Here is a 26,255-nt window from a genome sequence, read left to right on the forward strand (position 1 = left end):
AGTAATACTTATTTAATATTACAGTAACATCTGACTTACACTTAAATGAAATGAAAATCTGAATAATGGCTCAGAGCTACTCTTCGGTGCAGTAGAAGTGCTAACATGCTAACACAATTTAATGAGCAGACTTGTTCCAAACAGTCAGACTGAACTTACAAGATAAAAATAAAAATACATACCTCACAGTAACTGCACTTGTAGAGTCTCTTTCTGGTGTGGATCTGTTGGTGTTGTCTCAGGTGACTCGGAGCTTTAAAAGTCTTCTCACACAGGTCACATTGATAAGGTCTCTCCTCAGTGTGGGTAAACATGTGCTGTTGTAAGTGTGTGTCTGTTGTAAAGTATTTGCCACACTGATCACACCAGTACACATTTTCTCCGGAGTGAATGCGTAGGTGTATATTTCGGCTCCATAGCCGGCTGAAAGTTTTTCCACAGATGTCACAGCTGTATGCCTTCATTCCAGAGTGGGTAACTAGATGTCTCTGTAAGCTGATCTTTTGAGTAAAAGCTTTACCACACTGATCACAGCTGTAAGCTTTAACTCCACTGTGGACAACTTGGTGTCTTTTTAGGGTTTTCTTCCAGGAAAACGACTTTCCACACAAGTCACAGCTGAACGGTCTCTCTCCAGTGTGGATGAGCTGATGTTGTTTTAGTTTAGACTTCCTAGTAAAATCCTTCCCACACTCGTCACAGGTGTTTTTTTTCTCTCTCTTTCTTCTGTGAGGTTTGTCGGCCTCCTGAGAGCGCTGACTTCTCGGTCCATGTTGGTCCTGCAGTGACAGAGATACAAACAGAGGCAGTGAGTGAAATGCATTCATTGAACAAACTGAAGCTTTAAACTCCCTCCATTAACACTAGTTTTAAACCTGAAGGTGGAGTGTGGCACTAAACACCTTAAAGGTCTCTTATCCCCACCTACTGGTAGTAGTAACACATTACATCCAACCTGGTGTTAAAAATGATTAATGACCATTCAAAACACTCTAAAATCATGCCCATCCCTCCTGCTTGTACACAAATATTAATGCTAACACACTCAGAATAGTAATGACTGTTTACCAGGTCTGTATTTTTTTTTATATTTCCTGTTGCTGTTTCCTATTATATATTTCTATAATTGTCTAATTTATTCAATGATAATGAATCAAATGTAACAGTTACTACCTTGGTTCAGTGAAGGATGATGTCAGAGTCTGACTGTAACCTGAGGGTTGTTTTTACTTTTACTCGCTACATTAAAAAAATATATCTGTATTTTCTACTCCTTACATTTTCAAAACAGGCTTGTTACTTCTGGTTTAAGGCATTTGAGGGGAGTTATTTCATCACCTTAGTCAGGGGTTAAAGTGGGCCTTTGTCTTGTTTTTTTTTTTTGTTTTTTTTTGGGGGGGGGGCAGCATCTGAACGACTGCAGGTGCTGATAAGTTACGGTCGCAGTATTTCAACATCTAGCTAGCAATACAGAACACGAGCGAGAATAAATGGAGTAATATTTTTTATGTGGCAGTTAATTTCACATGCAGCGATTCTATCAGCCCAACAAACATCAGCAAACACACAAACTGTTTGTGTGCAGTTTGTCTCACAATGTGATTTAAAGTAATGTTGAACCAATTCGGTGCACTTTGCTGATAAACTGAGCGCACTGAGTTCGCACGGCGCTTTGGTGACTGGGAAGCACAAAAAAAGAATTTCGAGCTGCTTCTCAACCCATTTACATGGAAACTGCACCTGTGCAGATTCAGATGGAGCTGCAGTGTAATGGTACACTCAAGGCAAAGTACGACACTGAATGGCCCGCACAGTTTATTAGTTCCATTCCTGCAGCAATGCCCCAGCTCCGTCTACATGCAGCTCGAACCTTGTGTATGTTTTCATTTATTTTTTCTGGGTTTTTGGCAGCATGTTCATATTTCTAACTTGCATAATTTTGACAGGATATATTTTTATGAAGAGAAAAAAAATATAAAGCTGATTTTTTTTTAAAGTTTATTTATTCTGGAATAATATTCCTGTCTGTTTTTATTCATATTTATGTTTAAAAAAACATGGTTTTAGTGTGTTCAATAAATGTTTACCTTGTTTGGCCCGCGACCTAAAGTGTGCCTTGAGTTTTGGCCCCCTGTGCAATTGAGTTTGACACCCCTGGTGTACAGGATGGAAATCAGCCAGGACAAATCATCAAACATCTGCAGACATCTGGTTGAATTCATTTGTGTACATCCACAGAGAGCAGCGGGTCAGCTGATCACAGCCTGTACATTAAGAAAATCGACTGGAGCTCTCAATAGAAATGATTGTGAGCTGTGACTCTTTTCCCCACACTGAGCCACTACAGCTGATTTTAGGGTTCCCCACCTGCTGAATCCCACTTTAACCTCTTCCCTGCCCATTTTCCTCTTTAGAGGCAAAGTCACCCTCTACATTGTAGGCATTGTATTAATAGATGATTATTACATTACATTAATATAGCACAAGGTTCAGTTAGTTTTGCATAAAATATATATCAGTACTTCAGCTTTTAACCCTTTAAGACCTACCATAGAACCAAGTTTGCCAGAGCTTATCTTTATATTTTTACCTGCCCTTAATGCCATTTTTGGGAGCATTTCAAGTTGCTATACATCAATATGACCATTATATCCCAAATTTTAATAATATCTATGCATTAAGTCCATAGTAACGACGTAAAGCGCAAGAAAACTGCAATAAAATACAAAAAAATTTAAATCGTTTTTGTTTGTTTTGTTTTTACACATATTTCTAGTTAGAGAAATTTCAGAGGTTTATCCCTCAAAACTGCAAATGCAAAAAAGTTGCACATTGTTTCCAACCACAGGAAATTTGTTTTGAGAATTTTTGAGATTTTTATATCCTGCAGGAAAAATAAAAATAAATATTATGCATAATAATAATAAATATACATAAATATATACATAATATATGCAAATTTGAAAAACAAACAGCATGTGCATCAAAATAAATTATTGCCAACAGTGCAATTTAAGTTCTAAGCATCCCAGAAACAATACAGAAAAGAATAAAGTCAAACATGACTTTTAAAAACACCAGTATAGGTATCCCTGAAGGCAGGTTTTGGCAGGGAAAGTCGGACATGCGATAGTTCACGCTGACATCTATTCCAACGTAGTAAGTGTTATGAACAGCTGATCGGATCGGCAAAGCGTGTTTCTGGAATGTTATGTTTTTTTGCTGCAAGTGCTTTTTATGCAATTTTTGCAAATACATATGTGGAAGGAAACTGTGACCTAGGGCAAGCTGATGGCATAAGATGTAAGTACAACTCCTCCTAAATAAAATAATTGTGCTAGCTTAAGTGCAGTTCTACCGGGATTTTAAAATTGTTATGCAAAACGGAGCGTTCCTGCTCCAATAGGCCTTAAAGGGTTAATGGAGTATTTCTTAACACTAGTATCTGTCACCTTCTGTGTCGAACTCATTGATTTCTCTGCAGTGGCTGAGCTGAGTCCAAGTAGCTTAAATGTTCCTCTGCTGCTCCGTCAGACTCTTCTCCTCCTGCTGATCAGCTGGGACACAAAACAGAACTTTGTTAGGCTCCACACTGCACCGAAGAATAAAAGTGTCTCATACAGGGCACTAGAGTGCGACCAATTTGGTCGCAAATGCGACCAAATTTTTCCGTGGTGCGACTAAAAAAAAAACATTTCGACCAAATGTTACCAACAGTTGGTCGCACCTGTTTGGGTAACAAAAAAAAAATCTCTGCAACTCTCCATGTGGTCAACAACAGACACACATTATGCCCCTATCGTGGACTAAACCAATCAGAGATAGTCAGGGGCGGGACCTCTCTGATTGGCCGTGGTCCAGTGGAAAGTGCAGGTAGAAGAGGGAGGTGAGTAGCTTTAATAAGGCGATATCAATTCATTAACGGATTCCACACAAAGACGTAAACACAGAGCGACCCGACGCATCAGAATCGGCTTTGTCTTTCTCGGCTTTCTCACCGGACGGCCCGCAGACGGACACGCTGTCGGAGCTTAGCGATTCTGATGCGTCGGGTCCGTGCTGTGTAAATTTTTTAAGTTAGGCGTACCGGTGCGCCCATGTCAAAAAGTTAGTCTAGAGCCCTGTCATATGTTCATCTGAGAGCACAAACAACAAATTTTAGCTTCCTTGGGTGGGCAACTTGTTTGAAACAAACACAAAAGGTTTGAGCACTGATACCAAATTCAACAGTATGGCACACCAGTACCAGGAGAGCAATTCCTCTTTAAAAATGGCCCTGGCCAAGAACGAAAACAGAACAATCAATGAGCTGCATAAACGAGTACAGTGTTTCCCAACCACTGTGCCGCGGCATATACGTGTGCTGTGAGAAATGATCAGGTGTGCCGTGGAAGATTATCCTATCTGAGTGGGTGTAGAAATCTGAGCCATGATCTGAGTAACCGTCATCACTCAGTCACACTCCGATTCTATACTTGTATCAAGTCCATTGCACTACTTTCAAGCATTCTGTCCACCTGTCCTCTAATGTGTGCCTTCCTCCTCTTTGTATATACTCCTCTTATATGTTATTTATTCTTACTGTCTTACTATTTATATTGTTTTCCATGCACAGTTGGTGTGGCGCGACCACAATTTAGTTGAATATGTACAAAGACAATAAAAGACTATTCTATTCTATTCTATTCTATTTATCTTTGTTCCTCCATTTCAGTTTTGTTTGGAGCTTTAAAAAATCTGCAGTACATTTAAATGTCATAAAACTAGAACACAGATCCCCTCTTAGGGTTCGAGGCTGTATTTGTTTTAAAAATGCATCTCTGGTATCTCTGGCCTATCATTATTATTTTCCTCACAGTTAATCAGGCTCATTTACTGAATACTGAACAGAATATATCAAATCATCTTTGAAATGATTCTAATGATGGGCCTCTCAGAGTGAGGCCAGTTTTTACAATCACATGCCCTGTGGGCCGACACAACTTTGCACTGATGAAGGCAGCTGTGTTTTAGCCTGGAATACATTTATTTTTACCTTTCTCATAAATGGATTTCATTATAGCACTTTTACCGCCAACATGTTGGGATTTTTTTGTAGCCGGAAGTGACCTTATATAGATGAAGGGTGGCGCTAGCTAGCTAGCTTGGATAACATGCTGCATTCAAAAACTGTGCAGGTGCCACACAGTGACACAGAGATGCTAACAAGCGCTTAGTAACAGACTAATAAAATAATAGAAACTCTGATTACACTTAGCTAATTTAAAAGCTTTCTTCTAATAATAACACTGTTTTCTTCTCAGTGTTTCATTAGCATTTGTTGATATCTTCTTGTAAATTAGTTTATAGCAGCTTGACTTGATGTAGAGGCTTTTTCATTCAACAGGTTAACAAATAACTGACAACAGAGACCGAGGAGAGCAACAGAAAACTTCACTCAGGAGCTAAACTCAAGATTGACTGAACTCAGATCAAAGTTACCTTAGTGTTTCACTTTAGATGAGGAAGAAAAATAAACTAAAACACAAACGCAATGAAGCGGGAACTCTGCGGCTTCTTCTTCTTTTGGGTTTTTCTTTGGCGGTTAGAGCTTTAAGGTGCATTACCGCCACCTGCTGGACTAGATGGTTCTTAAACTAAAACTAGAGATTTAAAAGTAATTTAATTAACAATAAAAACAAAGACAAAATGTGTCAGTGTGTTATATTCATTAACATAAACATCAGATGGCTTCAGCTTACCCTAACCCCCATTTATTTATTGCTTTGCTGTCTGCAGGTCGCCACAGTAAATAAGTTTGTGTTGTTTTGCCTGATTTAATAAAGGTTACACTGACTCACTTCTCTATCAGCAGATCCAAGTGTGACATTAGCCATAATTTCCCAGGAGGGTACTTGGGTTTGGAGTCACAGCACAGTTTTCAGACTTAATTAATGGGCGTCAGTACAGCCTGATAATTACAGGCATTCAAACTGTTTGCTGATGAACTTTGGAAGTAAAACTATAGACAGCTTTAGAAGGTTTTTTCATAGGAAAAGTATAGATAGATACTTGGTCCCACTGAATAAGGTTAGATCTTTTACTGGTTGATTGATGAACCTCACAATAACTTGTGTTGCTTGCAGATAAACTCGGCCTGGTTGGTGCAAAAAGTCAATCATCTGCACCATGAAGCCATGAAATCTTTGAATAACAAACAAACATGAAACAAGAACATTTCTTTTGTCTTCCATGTAACAATCTCAAACTGTAAAAATAGCTCAACCTAGTGTGGCTGCTGCCTAAGACTTAGCACATGTCACCTTCTGATCAGGTTTGTGGTTTGATCCCTGGCTGTTCCAGTCTGCAAGTCAAATATCCTTCACTAAGATACTAATTCCAAGTTGCTTTCTGATGCATCCACTGGAGTGTGAATGTTTCATAGAATTTGTCAAACAGTTTTATGTGTGGTCACATTGTTTTGTTTTTGTTTGTGGATTGAAGCACACAATTGTGAGTCCTCAAAAGTTACTCATCAATCACTGAACACTTTTTTAAAATTTTAGTTTAAGATAAGATAAGATAACTTTTATTAGTCCCACACGTGGGAAATTAGTTTTGTTACAGCAGAAGTGGACAGTGCAAAGTTACATAGAAAAATTAGAAAAACACTGGAATAAGATAAGAATAAGATACTGTACGCAACTGTACACAATAGAATAGAATAAAACAAAATACTATATACAGTACAATAAAATAGAATACAAATGCTATATACAATTGAGTATCATACTGTATGCATTTGTAACACTTTTGAGACAGATTTCTCTCTCTTTTTTTTTTTTTCGTTTGGTTCCATCAGAATTATTTTCTAAAGGCCAAGAAAGATGCCCAACGGATTTACTTTACCAAATGGAAATTTCATTTTTTAAATGGGTTTATTTGTGGTGAGTATAAAGTTTCATAGAAATCCCAAAAGATGTTGTTTATTCTTTCAGGGTCATATATTATGTTCCCAGATAAATCTTCAACAGCACATATAGTTGTTTTTTCTTTTTTTCTTTTTAACTGGTTAGCTAAGAATCGACCAGATTTGTTACCGTGTTCAAAATTTTGCAAGCAAAGTTTTTGTACTAAAAACTGTGTTTTTTTATTAATGATAGCATTTGATTCTAGTTTTGTTTTGCGTATTTTGTTCAGTATTTCCTGATATTGGTGGGACACGTAGGCTTCTTCTAAGGATTTGATGGTTTTTTCTAGTTCCTGAATATTTTTATTTTCTTCTTTTTTTTATGTGATGAGAAAGAAATGATTCTACCTCTCATCACAGCTTTCCCTGCTTCCCAGAGAACAGATGCTGATATTCCAGGAGGGTCATTATAGTCCAAATATAAAGTCCACTCTTTTTAAAAATATTTGATAAAGTCTTTATCTTTGAGTAGTGATGTATTAAATCTCCAGTTTTTATGTGGCAGAGTGTTCTTCTTATGTATTAGTATCAGAGATACAGGAGCATGATCGCTGACAGTTATAGGGTGAATCTCAGTGTCTGAAATGTCACTCAACAGTGAGCTGCTGATTAGGAATTAATCCAGAGGAGAGTGGGAGTGAGTCACTCATATACTGGTTGATTATATTTGTGGACTGGCAATTGCGCTGAGTTCCTGCTGTGCTGAGCATATCCATTTTTGCATTTAGTCCCAAGTTGAGGTCGCCCCCAAGAACAAGTGTGCAATCTAGGTGTTCAGAGGGTGCACTAAAAAAACGTGAGAGAATGAGGGAAGGTAAGTGACTCATGCTGTAGGTGATGTCAGACGCCGGAGATCTAGCGGAAAGAAAGCAAATGGTAGCTTAGAATTCAACAAAAGCTTTTCTTTTTTTTCAAGCTCCCATTATTCCAAATATATCAATCAATTGTCATATAATTAACCATATCTGCTTAATCCTCTCCAACACCCTGGAGGACAGCGGGGACAGTTTAGACGCTCTCCAAGATTACATCGTCTGGTGCTTCGAGGATATAGTTATGAAGAAGGCCCAGAGCGCATCTTCCCCGGCAAAAAGTGAGACCCCGTCATCGAAAAGAAGTCACCCAGCAGACTTCCCGCGCACAGCATCATCTGCCGGCAAAGACATTGCAGACATCCTGGAGTGAATCGACACAAAACTGTCCAGCCTTGATGCGAGGTTGTCCCTGGTGGAGATTTTACACGGAGAATTTAAATCCCTGAAAGAGTCCCTGGGGTTCAGCCAGCAGCAGGTGGAAACACTTGCTGCTGAAAACGCCACGCTACGGGAGTCAGTCAAGTCTCTATCATCATTCTTGTGCTAGTTAATAAAACTTTGTTAAACCCTTTCCTCAGCCTCCACTTTGGGTTCTCTGCTCGTGGGGTTTGATTTTTGGTACTCGGCCTCCGGCCGCTTTGTGACACATAATCATTTTTTGAGGATTTTCCTGCAATGATGGACATAGTAAATAGTTTGAAACGCTTTGAGAGAACCAGCATCCCATTAGACAGAAAAGAAGAAGACCTGGTGAAAGTGGGGAAACAAAAGTGGAAAACATAAAAATCCTCCTAAAACTCAACAGAATAAACTTTAAAAGTTTTTGTATAATGTATTTAAAATAAATAATAATATGAAACAAATAATAAGAATATGAATGATTAAATATGAAAGGACTGAGTGGTTTTCTGTAAGAGAAATGACAGCCATGTGTTATCCATGCTGTTCTCATTGGCAAGCAGCTATTTTTGCAGTTTGCATATTAAACTGGTAATCCAGTATTAAAGTCAAACTTAGAAAAAAGCACTTTTTACTAATTTGTGTTTAAAAACAAAACAGAAACTTGTATTCACATATTGTTATCTTACTGTGTTCCCCTTTATTTGTGTCTTCTGTTGGTTAATATAGATCTTCAGTTGTTTGCATCCTTCTATTTAACTTGAATTCTCAACAACAACAATGAGGGCTAGCCCTAAATAACTGTCCTAGTTAAAATAAATTATATCATGCTAACTGCTCTGTGTGTACTTTTTTAAAGAATCTTTCTACATCTTCTATCATTTGAATGCATATAGCAGACATGCTTTATAAAAGCATAGTATATTATTTTCTTTCTTCCCTTAAACTGAAAGAATTATAAGTATGTAACTAGTATAGCAAGTTGAGAGTTACTGAGTCATACTGTACCAAAAGAAAACAAACTTGAGTAGGCACCACACAGTTCTCCCTATCTGCTCACAGAAACATGATACTAACAAGATAGTAATCATTGAAACATTCCAAAACTTGTCAGATCTGCTTTTTTCTATGTATTATTGCTATAATTGTGCAACTGCTTTTATGTGTATCACAGACAGTATTTGTAATGTAGTACCCATTAACCGATATATTCCTACATACAAAGATGTTTGTTTCAAATGCTGATTTGATAAAGGTCTGTTATGCACATCAAACTCATTGCTCTAAAAGTAACTGTGGAAAATGACCAGCTGTTGATAAAGAAAGTTTTGCAGATCTGCACTCCCCTGTGTAGTTACTGAAATACATTAATTCACAATTTTAACCTGACTGAACTAGTTATCATTTCACCAGATAACAGACTCAGTTATCAGTACTGACACCTCTATTACAAAAACAAGATTGATATTTGTTAGTCATTAAAAACTAGGTAATATTGTGTCTGGGCCAGTGCGATCGGAATATATTCATCATAGCTTTTTATCAGCTTGGACTTAATTTTAATTTTTAATTAAAGGAAACAGCTCAAATAAGTAAATATAATCCTAACTTTGCTAGAACTTCTTAAACACTAATAAAAATATATAAAATAATTCACAATCCACTTCTGACACGTATTATGAAGTGTCAACCTAAAAGCTCAAAAGAAAAGCGTGTTTTGTCATGGTATGTCATAACAATAACTGATGGGTTTCTATTCCTATAAAGCAGACTAGACAAACAGAAACCATCCATCCATTCGCTTCCGTTTATCCTTTTCAGGGTTGCGGGGGGCGCTGGAGCCTATCCCACCTGTCATAGGGCGAGAGGCAGGGTACACCCTGGACAGAAACACTTTGTTGAAAACAAAATTGAAAGGGCGACTCACATCTTACTGTGTTCCCTGTGGGTTGAGTTAAGTCACATTGTATATAAAGCATTTGCAGCATTTTTAAAAATCTATTGTTCCAAATTTCTCTGTTCTCTCAACTTTTTCTCAAACTGAGCACTTGGTCCACTGTTACAAGCGATGGCAGCAGCAGCCTTTTCCAGAACCAGGGGACCAGCTAGTGCCAGAGGCTTATTTCTCATCTTCTCTCTGCTGTGTCTCGTTTCAGTCTCAACTTCCCTGTATACCGAGGATTCATGAATTCATTCTTGCTGAATTCCCTTTTATGATACAATAATTACACGTTTCTGTGTAGATGCATGGTCACAAGCTCATTAACTGCTGTTATTTTTTTCTTTATTTGCAATGGGCTACAGATGCTTGACTATATGAAGATAGCGATAAAAGAAGCGGACAAATGGAAGGTGGGTCACTCAGGCTCCAAGTTGGCTTTTAAAATCTGCTGTGTGTATTTACTTAATGAGTGCATTTTACATTGGACTTTCTATAGCAATATACTGAAAGTATAGTAACTGCAGTGTACATGATGCAGAATAATCTAGTTATTATTCTAGTTATTAGAAAGGAAACAATAAGAAAACAGTTTGATCTCTCAAGTTCTCTGGATAACAAGGAGCAACTGGTAAATGCTAATGTTTTCTTAAACTTTGTGGTTTTCAATGTGTTCTTCAAGCGGCTGTCACACTCACTATGCTCTGCTTCTTTCTGGGAAATTTTCAGAAATTATTCAAGAAAACCCTGCACAAAGCAATGAAAGGAGAACAAAGGGTAAAGGTGGGTTAGTCAGTCTACAAGTTACTCACAGGTTGACTGAGAAAGTATTTAATTCATCACATTATTTAAAAAAAAAAACACCAATAACATCAGCATACCTTTAGTGATCTGATAGTTAGTGATCTTATTTAGTGATTCTGCTAAAACTTTTATTTTTCTCATTCAGGCACAATACATGTACAGAATAGCAACATCAGGTTTTGAGGAAATGTTGGAGAAGTTCACTCGTCAGCTGGAAATGGTGAAGAGATTATTGCCTGATTCCCAACCACTGATGGATGTGCTGAGGCTGCTTTCTGTGTCTAATGTATAAAATAACTTTCTTTTGCATTTCAGTAATTTTAAAACCTATTTACAGTTCTGTCTAAACATTATAGGTAAACTTAAATATAAAAGTAGACACCCTTCTTGGATGAGATTTGATGCAATATTACATTGTTTCTGTTGGTGTCCACATGTTATATCATAGTTCTCAAACTCATTGCTGACATTATTGCTTTATTCTAATCATCTTCTTGCTCAACTTCTCCGAGGCAACCAGCCTCCATCCTGGGAGCTTAAAAATCTCTCTATGTTATTCTGCCTTTCAGACTCGCGTTTATGTAACCCACCCCCTCCCCAACTTTACAGAAGGGCCTGTGCAGCGCTTGCTGTCTTGAGAGGACCCGCAGAATCCTACAGGATTGCACACACCCACACTGTTAGCCTTTGCAGTAATTTCCATAGCTTAGTACTGCAAAATCAACAGTAAAAAACTCTAAAGGATGTTTGCAGTTTAGTACTGTAATTTGCAAGTAATTGTGGGAAAATTCCATGAGATTACATTATTTTTACGGTAACTCACCGTACTCATGGAAACAGCTGTAAAATACAGCAAATGTAACAATTGGTGATGTTACTGAGATTATACTATTACACCATCGGGATTTCTGTTGTTTTCTACTGTAGATCTAAGAGTAATTACCTAAATCATTCAGAGTGTATTACCATAAAATGCAATTCATTGTGAGAGTAAACTACAATATACAGCATCATTTTTAACTTAAGGAGTAAGTTGCAGCTACACTATTTGAAGTATTTGAAGTATAACTGAAGTATACTAAGAAGTACAACGAAATACCCAGCAAGCATTGCAGTGCTTTAACTGTAAAATTAAACAACTATGAAACAAATAATTGATGTTTTAAACAAGAATTCGTCACAAAATCTTGTGTAATGTCTTTTACCTTCTGAACAGAGTAAGTGGGATAAAAAAAATGTTTAAACCGTGAGTGAAAAGGGTTAATAGTTAATAAACCTCAACTCTCAAATCATTTTCTCACCTGTTTGCAATATAATTCTGGTACGTGAACTATGAGTGTAGTTCTCTGCAAAGGAAGCCTTCTGATAGTTGGAACTATTATCTGACTGTCTGTGGAATGGAGTGATTTGTTACATGTGAAAAATATGTTTCAACTGGATTTTAATTACTATGTTTCAACCAGAAGTAAGCCGAATATAAACTAAGAAGTAAATCAATAGTATACTTGTAAGTTTAGTATTGTGTTAGAGTAGAGTATATTTTAAGTATACTCTTATAGACTGGAAAGGACATTATGTTAGTACAGTTATAGTGAACAAAAAGTAGATCTAAAAGTTCATTTCAAGTATACTTCTATATGTTTATATGAGTAATGTTTAAAAGTTACTTCATTTAGCAGGGTGTAGCTTTTTTCTCTTCTTATTCTTTTTTATACTGGAACTTCATTTTTTCTGTATAAGGTGGTACTTTTAAGACACCTCTGCCTAACTACAGTGAACTAACCAGAAGTCTCGGAATATGCTCTGGTGGTCATTTTACACAAGTTCAGGTGTCACATCCATGAAACCTACACCACTAACCAGCATCAGTCCTACAACTTCACTCTCAAATTTAATAAATTCTGGGACAAGCAGAAACTGTATTTTTAGCGGTTCAGAAGAGATGTCCTGGATATACACGGGTGTTTTTGTTTGTTCATGTTTAGCGCGTTGGGTTGTGTTTTTAAAGCGAATGTTACGTTTTTAAAGCGTGTTATGCGACAGGTGTGTGTAGCACTGGTTACACATCTCAATGGGAGAGCATTAGTCGAGACCACACCTTTACCTGAAGTACAACTGTATGGCGCACACTTTCAAAACAACAATGGCGGATAGAAGATATTGATCGAGGCGGTTAATGCTCCTTTCGCTGGTTGCCAACCACCATTAAATAACAACAAGAAGAAAATATTTATCTGCTTTTCTTAGTTTTGCACGTTTAAGACGCAATTCAAACTCAAACAAAGCTGCAAAGCAGGAGAACAACATGGCCATCAACTATTCTGTGCCACAGATCCAGTTCGCTGCAGCACAGAGTGATGATGAGATGGTGGAAGAACAACAGAGACAATTTACGGACCGTTAACATGTACAACTTAGAAGTAGTCAGAGGTAACTGGATGGAGTTCAGTCAGGTTAAATGCACGGTTGATTGGATTATATCTGAAGATCATATGCTATTCGTGACAACTCTGCTAGACTCCAAATTTCTCGTCCATGAGGGAGTATCTCAAAAGTAAATGAAACAACTAAACTTAACACTTTTTCCCTAAAACGGACTGACATGGGAAACATTAAAGTTGGACTGACACCAGCTAATCAGTCTGAAGGTAAGTGTTTTTTCACTTATTCGAGAGAAGTCAGAAATGTGTTCTTATTACTGTTTGTTTTGACTTTTAAGCTACCCAGCCAGGTTATTTTCATTCAAATGCTAAGACAAAATATCAGTATCTATGAATGTGGAGACTCAAAAGACTAGTTAGGTAATAGTTGCCGATGGATTTATGAGACTTGATAGAAAGTTGGACGTTTGCAACAGGTGAATCGGTGAACTACCGAGGTTGCGCCCAAATGCTTAAAGCTGTTAGCTGGTCAGTGTTTTCAGGTGTGCTTGTACTACCTGTACGGTGCGGAGTGCTGACTTAGTCAGGCTAAACCCATTAAAGCGTCGAGCTCAAATAACTTTTCATTTTTGTGCACTGCTCTCTTGTCTTTTGTCAGCACACATTTTCTGTTTATTGAAGCCTTTTGTTAATAATTTTGATCATGTAAAAACTGGGAATTGGTCCCTATTGACAATACTCTTATTATTTATTTATTTTTTTTGCATTGCATATGTCATTTAGGAAAGGTAATTGGTCATTGAACTTTTTGCAACTATGTGTATTTGTAAATTTTGTGGTTTCCGTGCACACAAATTTATATTGTTCAGTTTGCATGTTAAAAGCCACAAACATGTAGCTAACTATAGGCTTTCTTGTGGAACTGAGAACTGTCCTGCTACTTTCAGAACATTTTCTGCCTTTCATTCACATATGACTAGGAATCACCGAACAAGAACGGAGACCACTGAGGAGAAGTTCTATGAGTTCACGGGTGGCCTCAGCTGTCAAGTTCCTGGATGTGGGTATGCTGCACAAAACTTTACAACTCTGTGCCCATCTCAGATTTCACATCAAAGACGGGAGAAAAGTATTATGTCCATTTGAAGATTGCTCTAAATACTTCAGTGTCCGAACATCATTTTCCAGCCATATTTCTCGAAAACATAAGTAGACAGTTCAGCAGTCAAGGCAACAAGAAATTGGGGAATTTGCCATAATACAAGGACAGGACACAGTTAATCTATTAGAAGACAGTTGGCTTTGTGTAATTTAAAAATGCAGCCTAAAATGCTCTTACCAACCAGCACTATACAGAGCATCATAGAGGAATTTCAGGATCTTCTCAGCTGTGCAATGCACAATGTTCTTGCAATACTGTCTGACAAACTGTCTTCATTTAATATTCCATAAGCAGAAGTGGACAAAATCAATCAAGAACTTTTTTCATAGAGGACTATATATATATATCTGAGACACAGCAGGTTTCCTGACAAAGCTTTAAAAGCAAAACATCACTATTTGTTACATTATGCAGAGCTTATCCTTCACTTTGGACCACTCATTCGTTTGTGCACCCTTAGGTTTGAGAGCAAGCACTCGTATTTCAAAGCATGTACAAGTTCAGTCTTGCATAACTTTGTCAACTTATGCAAGACTGAACGGCATCAGTTACTGCAGTCCTACCTCTCAGTGGGCCAAATGTTTCCACCTATAGTTCAAATGATTGGAGAAACAAGAGATTAGAATCCTCATCTTTACAACGCTCTCATTCAAGAAGCTGTGGCAAACTTTAGATGTGTCAGCAGTTGTCTACAAAGGTACCAAGTATGTTTCCATTGTAGATGACACTGATGGTGGCTTGGTTTTTGGGAAGATAGCTGTTATACTTGTTAACGATTCTGAATTGTACTTTGTGCTCGAGTTGCATCACTCAGTACTCCTCATTGACCTTGGACTTCACTGCTTGCGCTGCCCTACAGAAAGAAGTGTTTGTGTAAATGCTGACAGTCTGATGGATTATTACCCACCACCACTTTATAACATGGCAGGCCTTTTTGTTGTCTCACACCATTCAGTTTCCTCTTAATTCTCTTTCAGGGATGGAAACTGAAGAGGAACTCACAAGCCTCCTGCCGGCACTAGACAGAGAGAAAATAATCTGCATTGTAGAACATCTGACGGACGTTATTGGTGTACAACAAAAAAGTGATCTTTTGTTTGTGGAAACAACCTTTCTCACACCAATTCAAATACGTAAACTACTTCTTGCATTTAAAGGAGGTTTGTGCAGGTTCTGTACAAATCATAGACTTGAGTCTATGATTTGAAGGTCACTCATAGACTCATATGTCACTGATTAGCTTGATTAGCTTTTTTTTTCTCTTAACCATACTACACATGTACTTTGACAGTATAATATTGAAGAGCGTTTTGGGGCTCACATTGTCTGGTAGATACTTAACACGGAAAACATAAACAAAAGTAGACACTAAATCTAACACCATTAACCTTTCATTGGTAGTGGTACAACTAAGGGTTTGAAATTGTGACATACTGTAAAATATATTGACTCAAGGTCTTTTCAATGCAAGACCTTGAGTTTGTAGTTCTTTTGCAGTCCTGGGAGTGCTTCTTTTCATCTTCAGACAAGGTCCCCAAAAACTGCCTTGCCGTTACCACTCAATCGAAGGGTTCATCTATTAGTGAGGACACATTTGTTGACATAGTAGCTTTTTAAGGTAACTTTTCCAATGATCTTTATTTATTTATTTGTTTAGATGGCAACAGACCAGAGAACCTGAATGACACCATTACTCTGGAGCCTTGCCCTGCTGCATCAGCTGAAACATCAAGCCATCCACCTCACCCCTCCTCCTCCACGTCCACCACTATGTACAACCATTACTCCAGCTCTTGGGTCTCACACTTACAGATTCCTTGGGAAAGATTTCCACTCCGACTGTCGCATGCTATCACAAGAGGGGACAGAGCTCATCCAGAGGACAGGAGAAGTATGGTTAGAATTGTTGTGGAGGCCATGCAAGTTCACTGCAGGAACCCTAAACGTGCATCTTGTGAAGAAGTTGCTAAAATCATTGTAAACAGATACCCTCAAACATTTGCAGATTTTACTGAAAAGGGAGAAAGACTGGGTTGTGGACATTATTCACTACTAAGAAGCATCAAATCTAGAGTTGAACATGTTAATCGAGATAATACAACACATAGACTTCGTCAAACAAAGAGAACCAGGAATGAGGAAGACTGAAGTCCCAACAGTAATGCAACCTCACCTGAAAAAGTTAGATGCCTTGTTGATCGCTATGGTTGTATAAATTGGCAACCAGTTGAACTTCCTGAGGGGGAAACGCCAGCTTCTTTAGAGGAAAAGAAGCACATCTTGTTAACAATTTTTAATTCAGAAGGACCTGGAGCTGTGGAGAGACCTGATGTGGATGACTTCATGTCCCTCACATATATTTCTCAGTGGCAGGTTATCAACAGTTGTCCCTCACTTTCAGTAGCTGAAATTCAGGAGCAGTGGCCATTCTTGTTTACTCGGAAAGGTCTTTCGAACCACTTTTACAAACTCACAGGCATTGATAGCAGTGAGCGCTTAGGTCAGGCCCTCATAACCAAAGGCAGAAGGATTATTAACTATTTCTCCAGCCAGAAGCTCAAATGGAACCTTGGTATAAGGACACTCATCCAACAGATAGAAAGTGAGGGAGTTTTGACCAACAACAAGGTTGGCACAGCAACCATACTTCTCATGATGAAGTATTACAAGGAAGATGAAGACTCCCTCTTTGTCTTAGCAGATGTAAGCTTCTTACATACAGCTCTATGTTTAATGCTGTTGCTTGCTGTCCTGTTTTTGTTTTGTTTTTTGTTACATACAATGTCTTAGTCCTTTTTCTGGCAGGAAACATCTACCAGGATGTCCCTTGAAGCAGAGAGCAACCTGCCAATCGCTCCAAGGCTGATTATGCTTGGTAAGAAGTCATTTATGAAATAGAGCTGATTAGACCATATTAAAATGTCTGTTTGACACAGGAGCTTTTCGTGGACGCAGGTATCCAGTCTCTTTTTTCGTAGCTCAAATTTCTGTAATTTCCTTTATAAACCAAGGTTGTTGGACATGTGTCTCAGTGAACCCAGCAAGGTAACAATATCACATTTCACATTACATATTACTGATCAACATAGTAGTCTAGCTACACCAACAGCAGAAATACTGAAGTCAATACTGTAAAGTTTAACAGCAGCACACACTATAAACTCCAAAATAACCATACAGTTGATTCATCTCCGGTAATTTAATTGGGCTGACTCTTTGTTAGGTGTGTTTAATGTGCAGAATAATTCCCAATTATGTACAATTCTAATATGTTAAAACGGACTTATGTACATAAGGTCATTAATAATTAACTGTACGTAGCTATTTGCTTTATGACTATCTAGACAGTGTGAAGAAGTGAAGTATTGAAATTATTTTATGTTGCATAATGACAAGATGTTGCCCCTATACCAGGGGTCGGCAACCCGCGGCTCCGGAGCTGCATGCGGCTCTTTAGTCCTTATAGTGCGGCTCCGCGTGGTTTGGGAAAATAAATTAGAAGTATTTCGCTGAAGTGTATTTTATTTTAGTTCTTTTAAACTTGTAGTTCTAAATTGGAAGATTATTGTGATATTGAAATATAAATATAAAATTATATTCTATTATTTTTTCCTCGCTCAATATAAGCGTCACATTAGCGGAAGCCGGTATTCCCGCCGAAACACCGTGCATTTATCGAGACTTTCAACCCCAGGTAGACCAATTATGGATCTTCGGATCCACATTATGTCAGGAGCTCCACCGTGAACTATGTTAAAGACAAACACAGCTCACGCCTCACAGACGACAGATGACAGCTTACAGTCCTGCGTAAACTGACTTCGCACAGCACCGATTAGCAGAGCTGAGCAGAGGTTCAGGAGCAGAAGTCCCATTGTAAACACATCACGGCAGACCCGACGATGTTTGCATGAACGCGCTTTTCAGCATCTCTTTATTGACCACTTTTCACACACGGTTGCTGTACGCATACAGCCGGCTGTAGCTTCGCAGCTCACAGCCCGACACACACCACCAACAACAACAGCAGAGAGAGCACAGACTTTAAGGCGGCGAGGCGTGATTGCGGGTGCCGCTCAGGTGCGGGTGCCGCTCAGGTGCGTCCGCCTCCCCTGCAGCGGCGCTGCAGACCACTCCCCCGCCGCACGCATTAACCAGGTAAAATACATATTTAGGCAGAATTTTGCAAATATCTATTTTTCATTTTTCAGCAGCATAGAGCTTTTTTACCAATTATTTTTTAAAAGTCAGGTCAAGGCTCCAAAAGCCCAAAGGAGATATAAGGGAGGCGGCTCACAATAGTTTTTGTTTGCTACATGGATCATTTTAGTTCAGCTGGGTGTCTTTGCTTTTGTTATATTTCTTTAAGAGTTCAAAATGTGTTGATTACATAAATAAAATTTAATTTTCTCTGTAGCACTTCATGGATTTCATAAGCAACACACCTTAGTTGCTCTACAGAGCAAAAGAATCTACAGATTCTTTTAAAAAGCAGTTAAAAACTTTTCTGTTCAAACAAGCCTCTTGTTGATCTACATATTTTATATTCTTTACATTATTTACATTTGATCTTTTACATTGTGGATAATGTCTATTGATTGTATTGTTTATTTTAATATTTGTGTACAGCGCTTTGTGACTGCCTGTCTGTGAAAAGCGCTTAATAAATAAACTTTACTTACTTTAGTTGTCCGCACAAAGCACAAAAAACAATATATACAGTGTTATCTTCATTTTAGATGTCAAAAAGTATTTGCGGCTCCCAGTGTTTTCTTTTGCGTGGAAACCGGGTCAAAGTGGCTCTTTGGGTGTAAAAGGTTGCAGACCCCTGCCCTATACATACAGGACAAAGTTCAATGACCGCCACCTGCTGGATGGTGAGTGCAGAGGGGCGTGTAATTGTTGAGCTGGACAAAGAGAACACCTTTGCTGATGCGATGTCAGTCTTCTTTGGTTCATTCTATGTATTGAACCTGGAATACCAGGAGTCAGCGTGTGCAACATTGGAACTAATTCAGAGGTATGTTTGAACAGTCAGCTAATAGTGATAGATGATGAATAAATTATCCCTAAGTAACTCATTATTTCAAATCACAACTCAATGTTACTGTATGTTACTATTTATTGTGGCATGTTTTAAGGTTTTTTGTAAGGATAAACCCTGAAGAGGGAACAAAATGTACCTCCAAGGTTGGGACAAGCAGAAAGACTGGGACCGCTGTGAAGTGAAAGGTTGCTCACATTAACCCTCATGTCACAACTTTCCTCCAGTGGCTTACTGAATTTGAGTGGAAAACTTCAAATTAGGTAACTGTTTTTGCCATTTTTAGTGAATTTCTTGTATAATTTAAGTGACCAATGTGTTGTTACCTGTGTCTCCACAGATGATCCGTGGCCCATGCTTTCTGGACATTTACACAAGACGAACAACAATGAAGACAAGCTCTCTCGCCATCTTGCAAGACGTTGTTTCTGTCCAATAGGTTTTTTGAGTGCAACAGTTTTGATTTTCTTTTTCCTTCTTTTACCCGTTTGTTAAAAATTATTTCAGCTACTTACACTTTAATTGTCACATGTATTGGCTCACCCTACAAATCAATGAACTCAGTCCACAAAGCAAGGTCAGGGTTCAGTGCAGGTCAGTCAAGTTCCTTCACACCACACACACTCATCCATGTCCTTGTGGACCCTGCTTTGTGCATTGATTTAGTGGTGTGAGCCAGTATTTTGGACAAAGTGTATATAAAGGCAGAAGTGTGGGGCTTGATATTATATTCATTACAATTCAGTTTATTTGTATGGTGCCAACGAAATGAATGCCAAGGCACTTCACATTGTAGGTTTAAGACCCTACAAAATATAACTGAGAAAACCCAACACTTGAGCATATGTTGTCTGCCATGATATGGATATGACATAATATCGTTATTGTTTGTACAACCATCTGAGAAAATAATGGATTACATGGTTTAGTAAAAACAAGTGCTTCCTCAATGAAAATATGTTTTCAGTTCTTTTCAGTTCTTGATTTTGGAAATGTGTATTTCAGCAGGGAAAAATCAGAACAGAAATAAAAAGTGATGTAAAGCACATGAATTATTGTGTGTGTGTATCTATCTCGATCAATCGATCTTTAGTGGGTATATATATGTTTTTATATAAATAAATAAATGGTACCTTTTTAATACAATACAATTTTCTTACAGTCTCTTACAGTATGTTACTGTTTCCTTAAATTACGGTAAATTACGACGTGTCAAACAGTAAATGACCGCCTGTTGGGACACGGTATCCTCTAGCAGAGATTAATATTTTTGGTACTGATGATGCGTGATAACTGTAAGTTACTGGTAAATATATTGCAGTTTATTACCTTGCAGCGGGCTTACAGTGACATACCGTGAATAAACGGTAGTATACCAATTTCTTGATCACAGTATAATGTTACTTTGTTGACGTAATTTACGACATAACGACATAATGGTATCTCACTGGTGACAGTGATGCCAGTGAGATACCGTAAAAAAAAAGCTACAGTGCGTTACCATAATTTGTCCAAGAGTATTATACCACAACAGCAAAAACGGGTATCATCCTGCAGAACGGTAAGCTACAGTAATACAGCGTCACGGTATGACGCTGGCAACAGTGACGCCAGTATGTTACCGTAAGGTGGAGATGAAAAGTCTAACAGTGTACGTCTATTGCAGCATAACTAAGGGAGGATAACTAAGCCCTAACTATATGCTTTAGCAAAAAGGAAAGTTTTAAGCCTAATCTTGAAAGTAGAGATAGTGTCTGTCTCCCGAATCCACACTGGAAGCTGGTTCCACAGAAGAGGGGCCTGAAAACTGAAGGCTCTCCCTCCCATTCTACTTTTAAATACTCTAGGAACAACAAGTAAGCCTGCAGTGCGAGAGCGAAGTGCTCTAATAGGGTGATATGGTACTACAAGGTGGGGCCTGATTGTCTGTGAAGGTTCTCAGTCATCCAGGTCATCGTAGCCAAAGGAGTTTGCAAAGAAAAGCGTCTGGACTTCTTTAAGTTGCTTGAAGACGTTTCACCTCTCATCCGAGAAGCTTCTTCAGTTCTAAGGTCAAATGGCCGAGAGTCCCAGATTTAAACCCAGTGGGAGTATCCCCCCATGGAGGGACAAAGGACCCCCTGGTGATCCTCTAATCATATGAGCCAAGGTGTGAAAGCGGGTGTGGGACCTAATCAGCCAGGGTTTCGGGTGAGCTCATTGTGAAACCTGGCCCCACCTTGTCATGTGAATTCCTGAGGTCAGATGGCCCAGGATGTGAGTGGGCGTTAAGGCGTCTGGGGAGGGAACTCAAAACTGGATTATAGATGGCAGACAGTTGGTGTCGTAAACCACCGCCTCTGTTCAAAGATGGTCGCTCACAGTGGACATAGATGGCCTCTTTCACTCCTCTTTCAAACCATCTGTCCTCTCTGTCCAATATGTGAACATTGGCATCCTCGAAAGAGTGACCTTTATCCTTAAGATGCAGATGGACTGCTGAGTCTTGTCCTGTGGAGGTGGCTCTTCTATGTTGTGCCATGCGCTTATGAAGTGGCTGTTTGGTCTCGCCAATGTAGAGGTCTGGGCATTCCTCGCGGCACTGTACAGCATACACCACGTTGTTAAGTCTGTGTTTTGGAGTTTTGTCTTTCGGGTGAACCAGTTTCTGTCTGAGTGTGTTGCTGGGTCTGAAATGCACCGGGATGTCGTGCTTGGAGAAAACTCTCCTGAGTTTCTCTGATACACCGGCTACATAGGGGATGACAATGTTGTTGCCTCTGTCTTTCTTATCCTCCCTCGCTGGTGTCTGATCTTCTTTTCTGTGGCTCTTTGCTGACTTTATGAATGCCCAGTTAGGATAACCGCATGTTTTCAGTGCTTCCTTTACATGTGTTCCTTCTTTCTCCCTTCAGGCTTAGAGGGAACATGTTCTGCCCGGTGGTGTAGGGTCCTAATTACTCCAAGTTTGTGTTCCAGAGGGTGATGGGAGTCAAAGAGGAGGTACTGGTCCGTGTGTGTGGGCTTCCGGTAAACTTCAATGTTGAGGTTGCCATTCTCTTCAATGTGCACAGCGCAGTCCAGGAAAGGCAAACAGTTATCCTTTGTGTCTTCCCTCGTGAACTTGATGTTTTTATCCACAGCGTTAATGTGCGCAGTGAAGGATTCCACTTCTTGTGTCTTGATTTTGACCCAGGTGTCGTCTACATATCTGTACCAGTGGCTGGGTACTCTCCCTTTAAAAGAGCCAAGAGCCTTTCTTTCCACTTCCTCCATGTAAAGGTTGGCTACAATAGGTGACACAGGGGAGCCCATGGCACAGCCATGTTTTTGTCTGTAGAAGCCTTCATTGTATTTGAAGTATGTTGTGGTAAGGCAGAGGTCTAACAGTGTGCAAATCTGATCGGGTGTGAAGTTGGTCCTGTCTTCCAAGGAGCTGTCTTCTTGTAGTCGTTTTCTGACAGTCTCCACTGCTTCCGTGGTGGGTATGCAAGTGAAGAGAGAGACTACATCAAAGGACACCATGGTTTCATCTGGATCCAGGGTAAGTTTCTGGACCTTGTTGGTGAAGTCGGTGGAGTTCTTGATGTGGTGTGGGGTGTTCCCCACGAGAGGTGCCAGGATGGTAGCAAGGTGTTTCGCAATGTTATAAGTGGCTGAGTTTATGCTACTGACTATGGGTCTGAGTGGGACCCCTTCCTTGTGGATTTTAGGAAGTCCATAAATGCAGGGTATGGCATCCCCTGGATAAAGGCGGTGATATGTGAGGCGGTCAATGATTTTGTCCTTTTCAAGGTCTTGAAGGCAAGCTATAACTTTCTTTTTGTAGCTGCTTGTGAATTCACATGACAAAGTGGGGCCAGGTTTCACAATGAGCTCACCCGAAACCCTGGCTGATTAGGTCCCACACCCGCTTTCACACCTTGGCGCATGTGATTAGAGGATCACCAGGGGGTCCTTTGTCCCTCCTTGGGGGGATACTCCCACTGGGTTTAAATCTGGGACTCTCGGCCATTTGACCTTAGAACTGAAGAAGCTTCTCGGATGAGAGGTGAAACATCTTTAAGCAACTTAAAGAAGTCCAGACGCTTTTCTTTGCTAACTCCTTTGACATGGGGCCTGATTATTTAAGACCTTGTATGTGAGGGGCAGGATTTTGAAATTAATTCCGGATTTAACAGGAAGCCAATGAAGGGAAGCCAATACAGGAGAAATATGCTCTCTCTTTCTAGTCCCTGTCAGTACCCTTGCTGCAGCATTTTGGATTAACTGAAGGCTTTTCAGGGTGTTTTTAGGACATCCTGATAATAAAGAATTACAGTAGTCCAGCCTGGAAGTAAAAAATGCATGAACTAGTTTATCAGCATAACTCTGAGACAGGATATTTCTAATTTTAGAGATGTTGCGCAAATGGAAGAAAGCAGTCTTACATATTTGTTTAATATGTGCATTGAAGGACATGTCTTGGTCAAAAATCCCTCCAAGGTTCCTCACAGTGTTACTGGAGGCCAAGGTAATGCCATCCAGAGTAAGAATCTGGTTAGATACCATATTTCTAAGATTTTCAGGGCCGAGTAAAATAACCTCAGTTTTATCTGAATTAAGAAGCAGAAAGTTAGTGGCCATCCAGGTCTTTATGTCTTTAAGACATTCCTGCAGTTTAACTAATTGGTGTGTGTTATCTGGCTTCATGGATAGATAGAGCTGGGTGTCATCTGCATAGCAGTGAAAATGTATGCTATGTCTTCTAATGATACTGCCTAAGGGAAGCATGTAAAATGTAAACAGAATTGGTCCTATCCAATATTTTTTGTCTGCTTGTTCACACTACAAATAAAATGTGACAGCAAACGCGCTCTAGTGTGAACGCTCAAAGCGGCCCGCATGCGCAAAAGAAGATGTCACAAACAACGCGCTCTGTTTAGACCCAGAGCAAACAATATTGTTTGACTGATGGCCCTTAATATAAAGACTTCGGACTTTACGTTTCCCATTTTTTGCTTTAAGTTATTTTGTTATTTACATAATAATGTAAATAACCTAATAATGATCCTTATTGCAGTTTTAGAGAGGAGCGGTGCTTCAAAGGATAGTTTCAGATTTCTGTCAGAATCTGCAGATTATACAGTACAAATAAAATGTTCACGTTGTCTTCCCAACAGTTTCACTGACATCTACACTGGATGCCCAGGAAGCGTTCGCAATGTCTTCTCGGGCGCTTCTCCGGCGCTGATAATTGGCGTCTGTCTTGTGTCACTGACGTAAAAGACGGATTTAATGCGACATGACCGTTCAAACAGCAGTCGCTTTCTAAAACATTGGATATGTATCGGATTCAGGACCACATACGAAAGTGACCCAGATCGGATTTGAAAATATCGGATTTGTGCCGTTCACACTGTCATACCATGATTGGATATGGGTCGCATAGGGTCAAAAAATCGGATTTGATGCGCTTTCGCCTGCAGTGTGAACGTAGCCTAACTGGTTCCTCCTTTAACAGGAAGGCTTCTCGGGGGTAAGGCCGTCAAGCAGTCCAGCAACCTTTATGGTTCTTCTTTGATTCAACAGGAACTGTTAGAAAAGCCTTTCAGTGCCTCCAGCCTCCTCTGAAAGACACAGGCATAAACACAAACATGAAGCTTAAAGCTGTCTTACCTTTTCTTCAATGGCCGCTCCAGATGGTTATGGTCCGTTCTGTCGCATCCCAAGGCGTCTCCTGGATCCTGTTTTCTCCTGTCTGGTTCCTGTTGTGGGCTGAGGTGTCTATAACCCTGCTAGCCACTGTATTTTGCATCTTGGGTGTCGTGGAATAAACTTTTTGAATTTGCGCCCATTAAGGTGAGCTACACAGACAACTTCTACCCAGGCTCCACCTCCAACAAGGATGACTCTGATAAATGTGTGGTCCTTACCAAATAAAACGTTCATTATAAACAAGTTTTTTTTCTTCCAGTGGATTGGATCTCCTGTTTGTGACTGAGACACAGATGAGAGTTGGTGAGCCTAGCATTATTTCTGAACTGTTACCCTGTGACTGCTCATTTCTTAATGCTCCAAGGAGATCAGGTAGAAGAGGAGGAATACTGACTGTTTTTAAGAAAAAACTTTCACTACAAACAACTCCATGTACTGGTTTCCCCTCCGGCTTTGAACTTCTCATATTTGAACTGGGACGCTCTCAACCGGCTGTGTGTGCAGTAATCTATCGGCGCCTAAGTTTAACAAAGATTTTTTAAATGACTTTTCATGTTTTTTGGCTGAAATTGTGCCTAAACAGGATCAGATTATAATAGTTGGTGATTTTAATATTCATGTTTGTTGCCCTGATGGACTGCTTGCTCAACTTTTTAAATCTTATTCAGTGTTTTGACCTTGTACAGTCTGTAGAAGGCCCTACACACCAGCAGGAGCACACTCTTGACCTGGTGTTATCATATGGTTTATCTGTTTTTAATTTGGAAATTGGGGATTCAGTGTTCTCTCATCACAAACCTGTTTCTCTTGTGCATGAGTTTAAAGCTCGCGCTCCACCCCGCCGCTGCTCTCTTCTCCTCCACTTTTATAAAGAAAATCTTTACCGACTCTGAGATTACTTATTGGGCCCACCCAGATGAGCTGCTTTTGCAGTTCCAGGAAACCTGTACTCAGACCCTAAACACTGTGAACCCATTAAAAACCAGGCGCCCAAAACGTATTCCACAGCCCTGGTTAAATAAATCCACCCGAGCAGTCAGGTGTCAGTGCAGGAGAGCAGAGTGAAAGCGGAAGAAAGACAAATTG

General features: G+C 39.4%; 1 protein-coding gene and 1 long non-coding RNA gene across 5 annotated transcripts in view; one reads left to right on the forward strand and one right to left on the reverse strand.

The window, feature by feature from the left end:
- Positions 1-293: 293 nt before the first annotated feature.
- LOC109199464 (uncharacterized) overlaps positions 294-26,255 on the reverse strand; it is a 35,443-nt gene continuing 9,481 nt past the window's right edge. The window contains exons 2-3 of the long non-coding RNA XR_003221786.1: positions 3,453-3,557; positions 294-779 (exon numbers count right to left, since the gene is read on the reverse strand). This is a non-coding gene — a long non-coding RNA (uncharacterized LOC109199464). The remainder of the gene's footprint in view (positions 780-3,452; positions 3,558-26,255) is intronic.
- Positions 14,326-19,826, forward strand: LOC112847940 (uncharacterized). Of its 4 annotated transcripts, none has more exons than XM_025910579.1 (5): positions 14,326-14,351; positions 16,107-16,340; positions 17,255-17,324; positions 19,295-19,469; positions 19,591-19,826. In XM_025910579.1, the coding sequence occupies exons 2-5, from the start codon at positions 16,131-16,133 to the stop codon at positions 19,676-19,678; spliced, it is 543 nt and encodes a 180-aa protein (XP_025766364.1). In that variant the 5' UTR covers positions 14,326-14,351; positions 16,107-16,130; the 3' UTR covers positions 19,679-19,826. The 4 variants fall into 4 exon arrangements, with proteins under 4 accessions (XP_025766364.1, XP_025766363.1, XP_025766362.1 ...); XM_025910578.1 differs by lacking the exon at positions 14,326-14,351 and adding an exon at positions 15,559-15,606; XM_025910577.1 differs by lacking the exon at positions 14,326-14,351 and adding an exon at positions 15,560-15,609.

Source organism: Oreochromis niloticus, linkage group LG9, assembly GCF_001858045.2.
Source record: "Oreochromis niloticus isolate F11D_XX linkage group LG9, O_niloticus_UMD_NMBU, whole genome shotgun sequence".
NCBI classification, from domain to species: Eukaryota; Metazoa; Chordata; class Actinopteri; order Cichliformes; family Cichlidae; genus Oreochromis; species Oreochromis niloticus.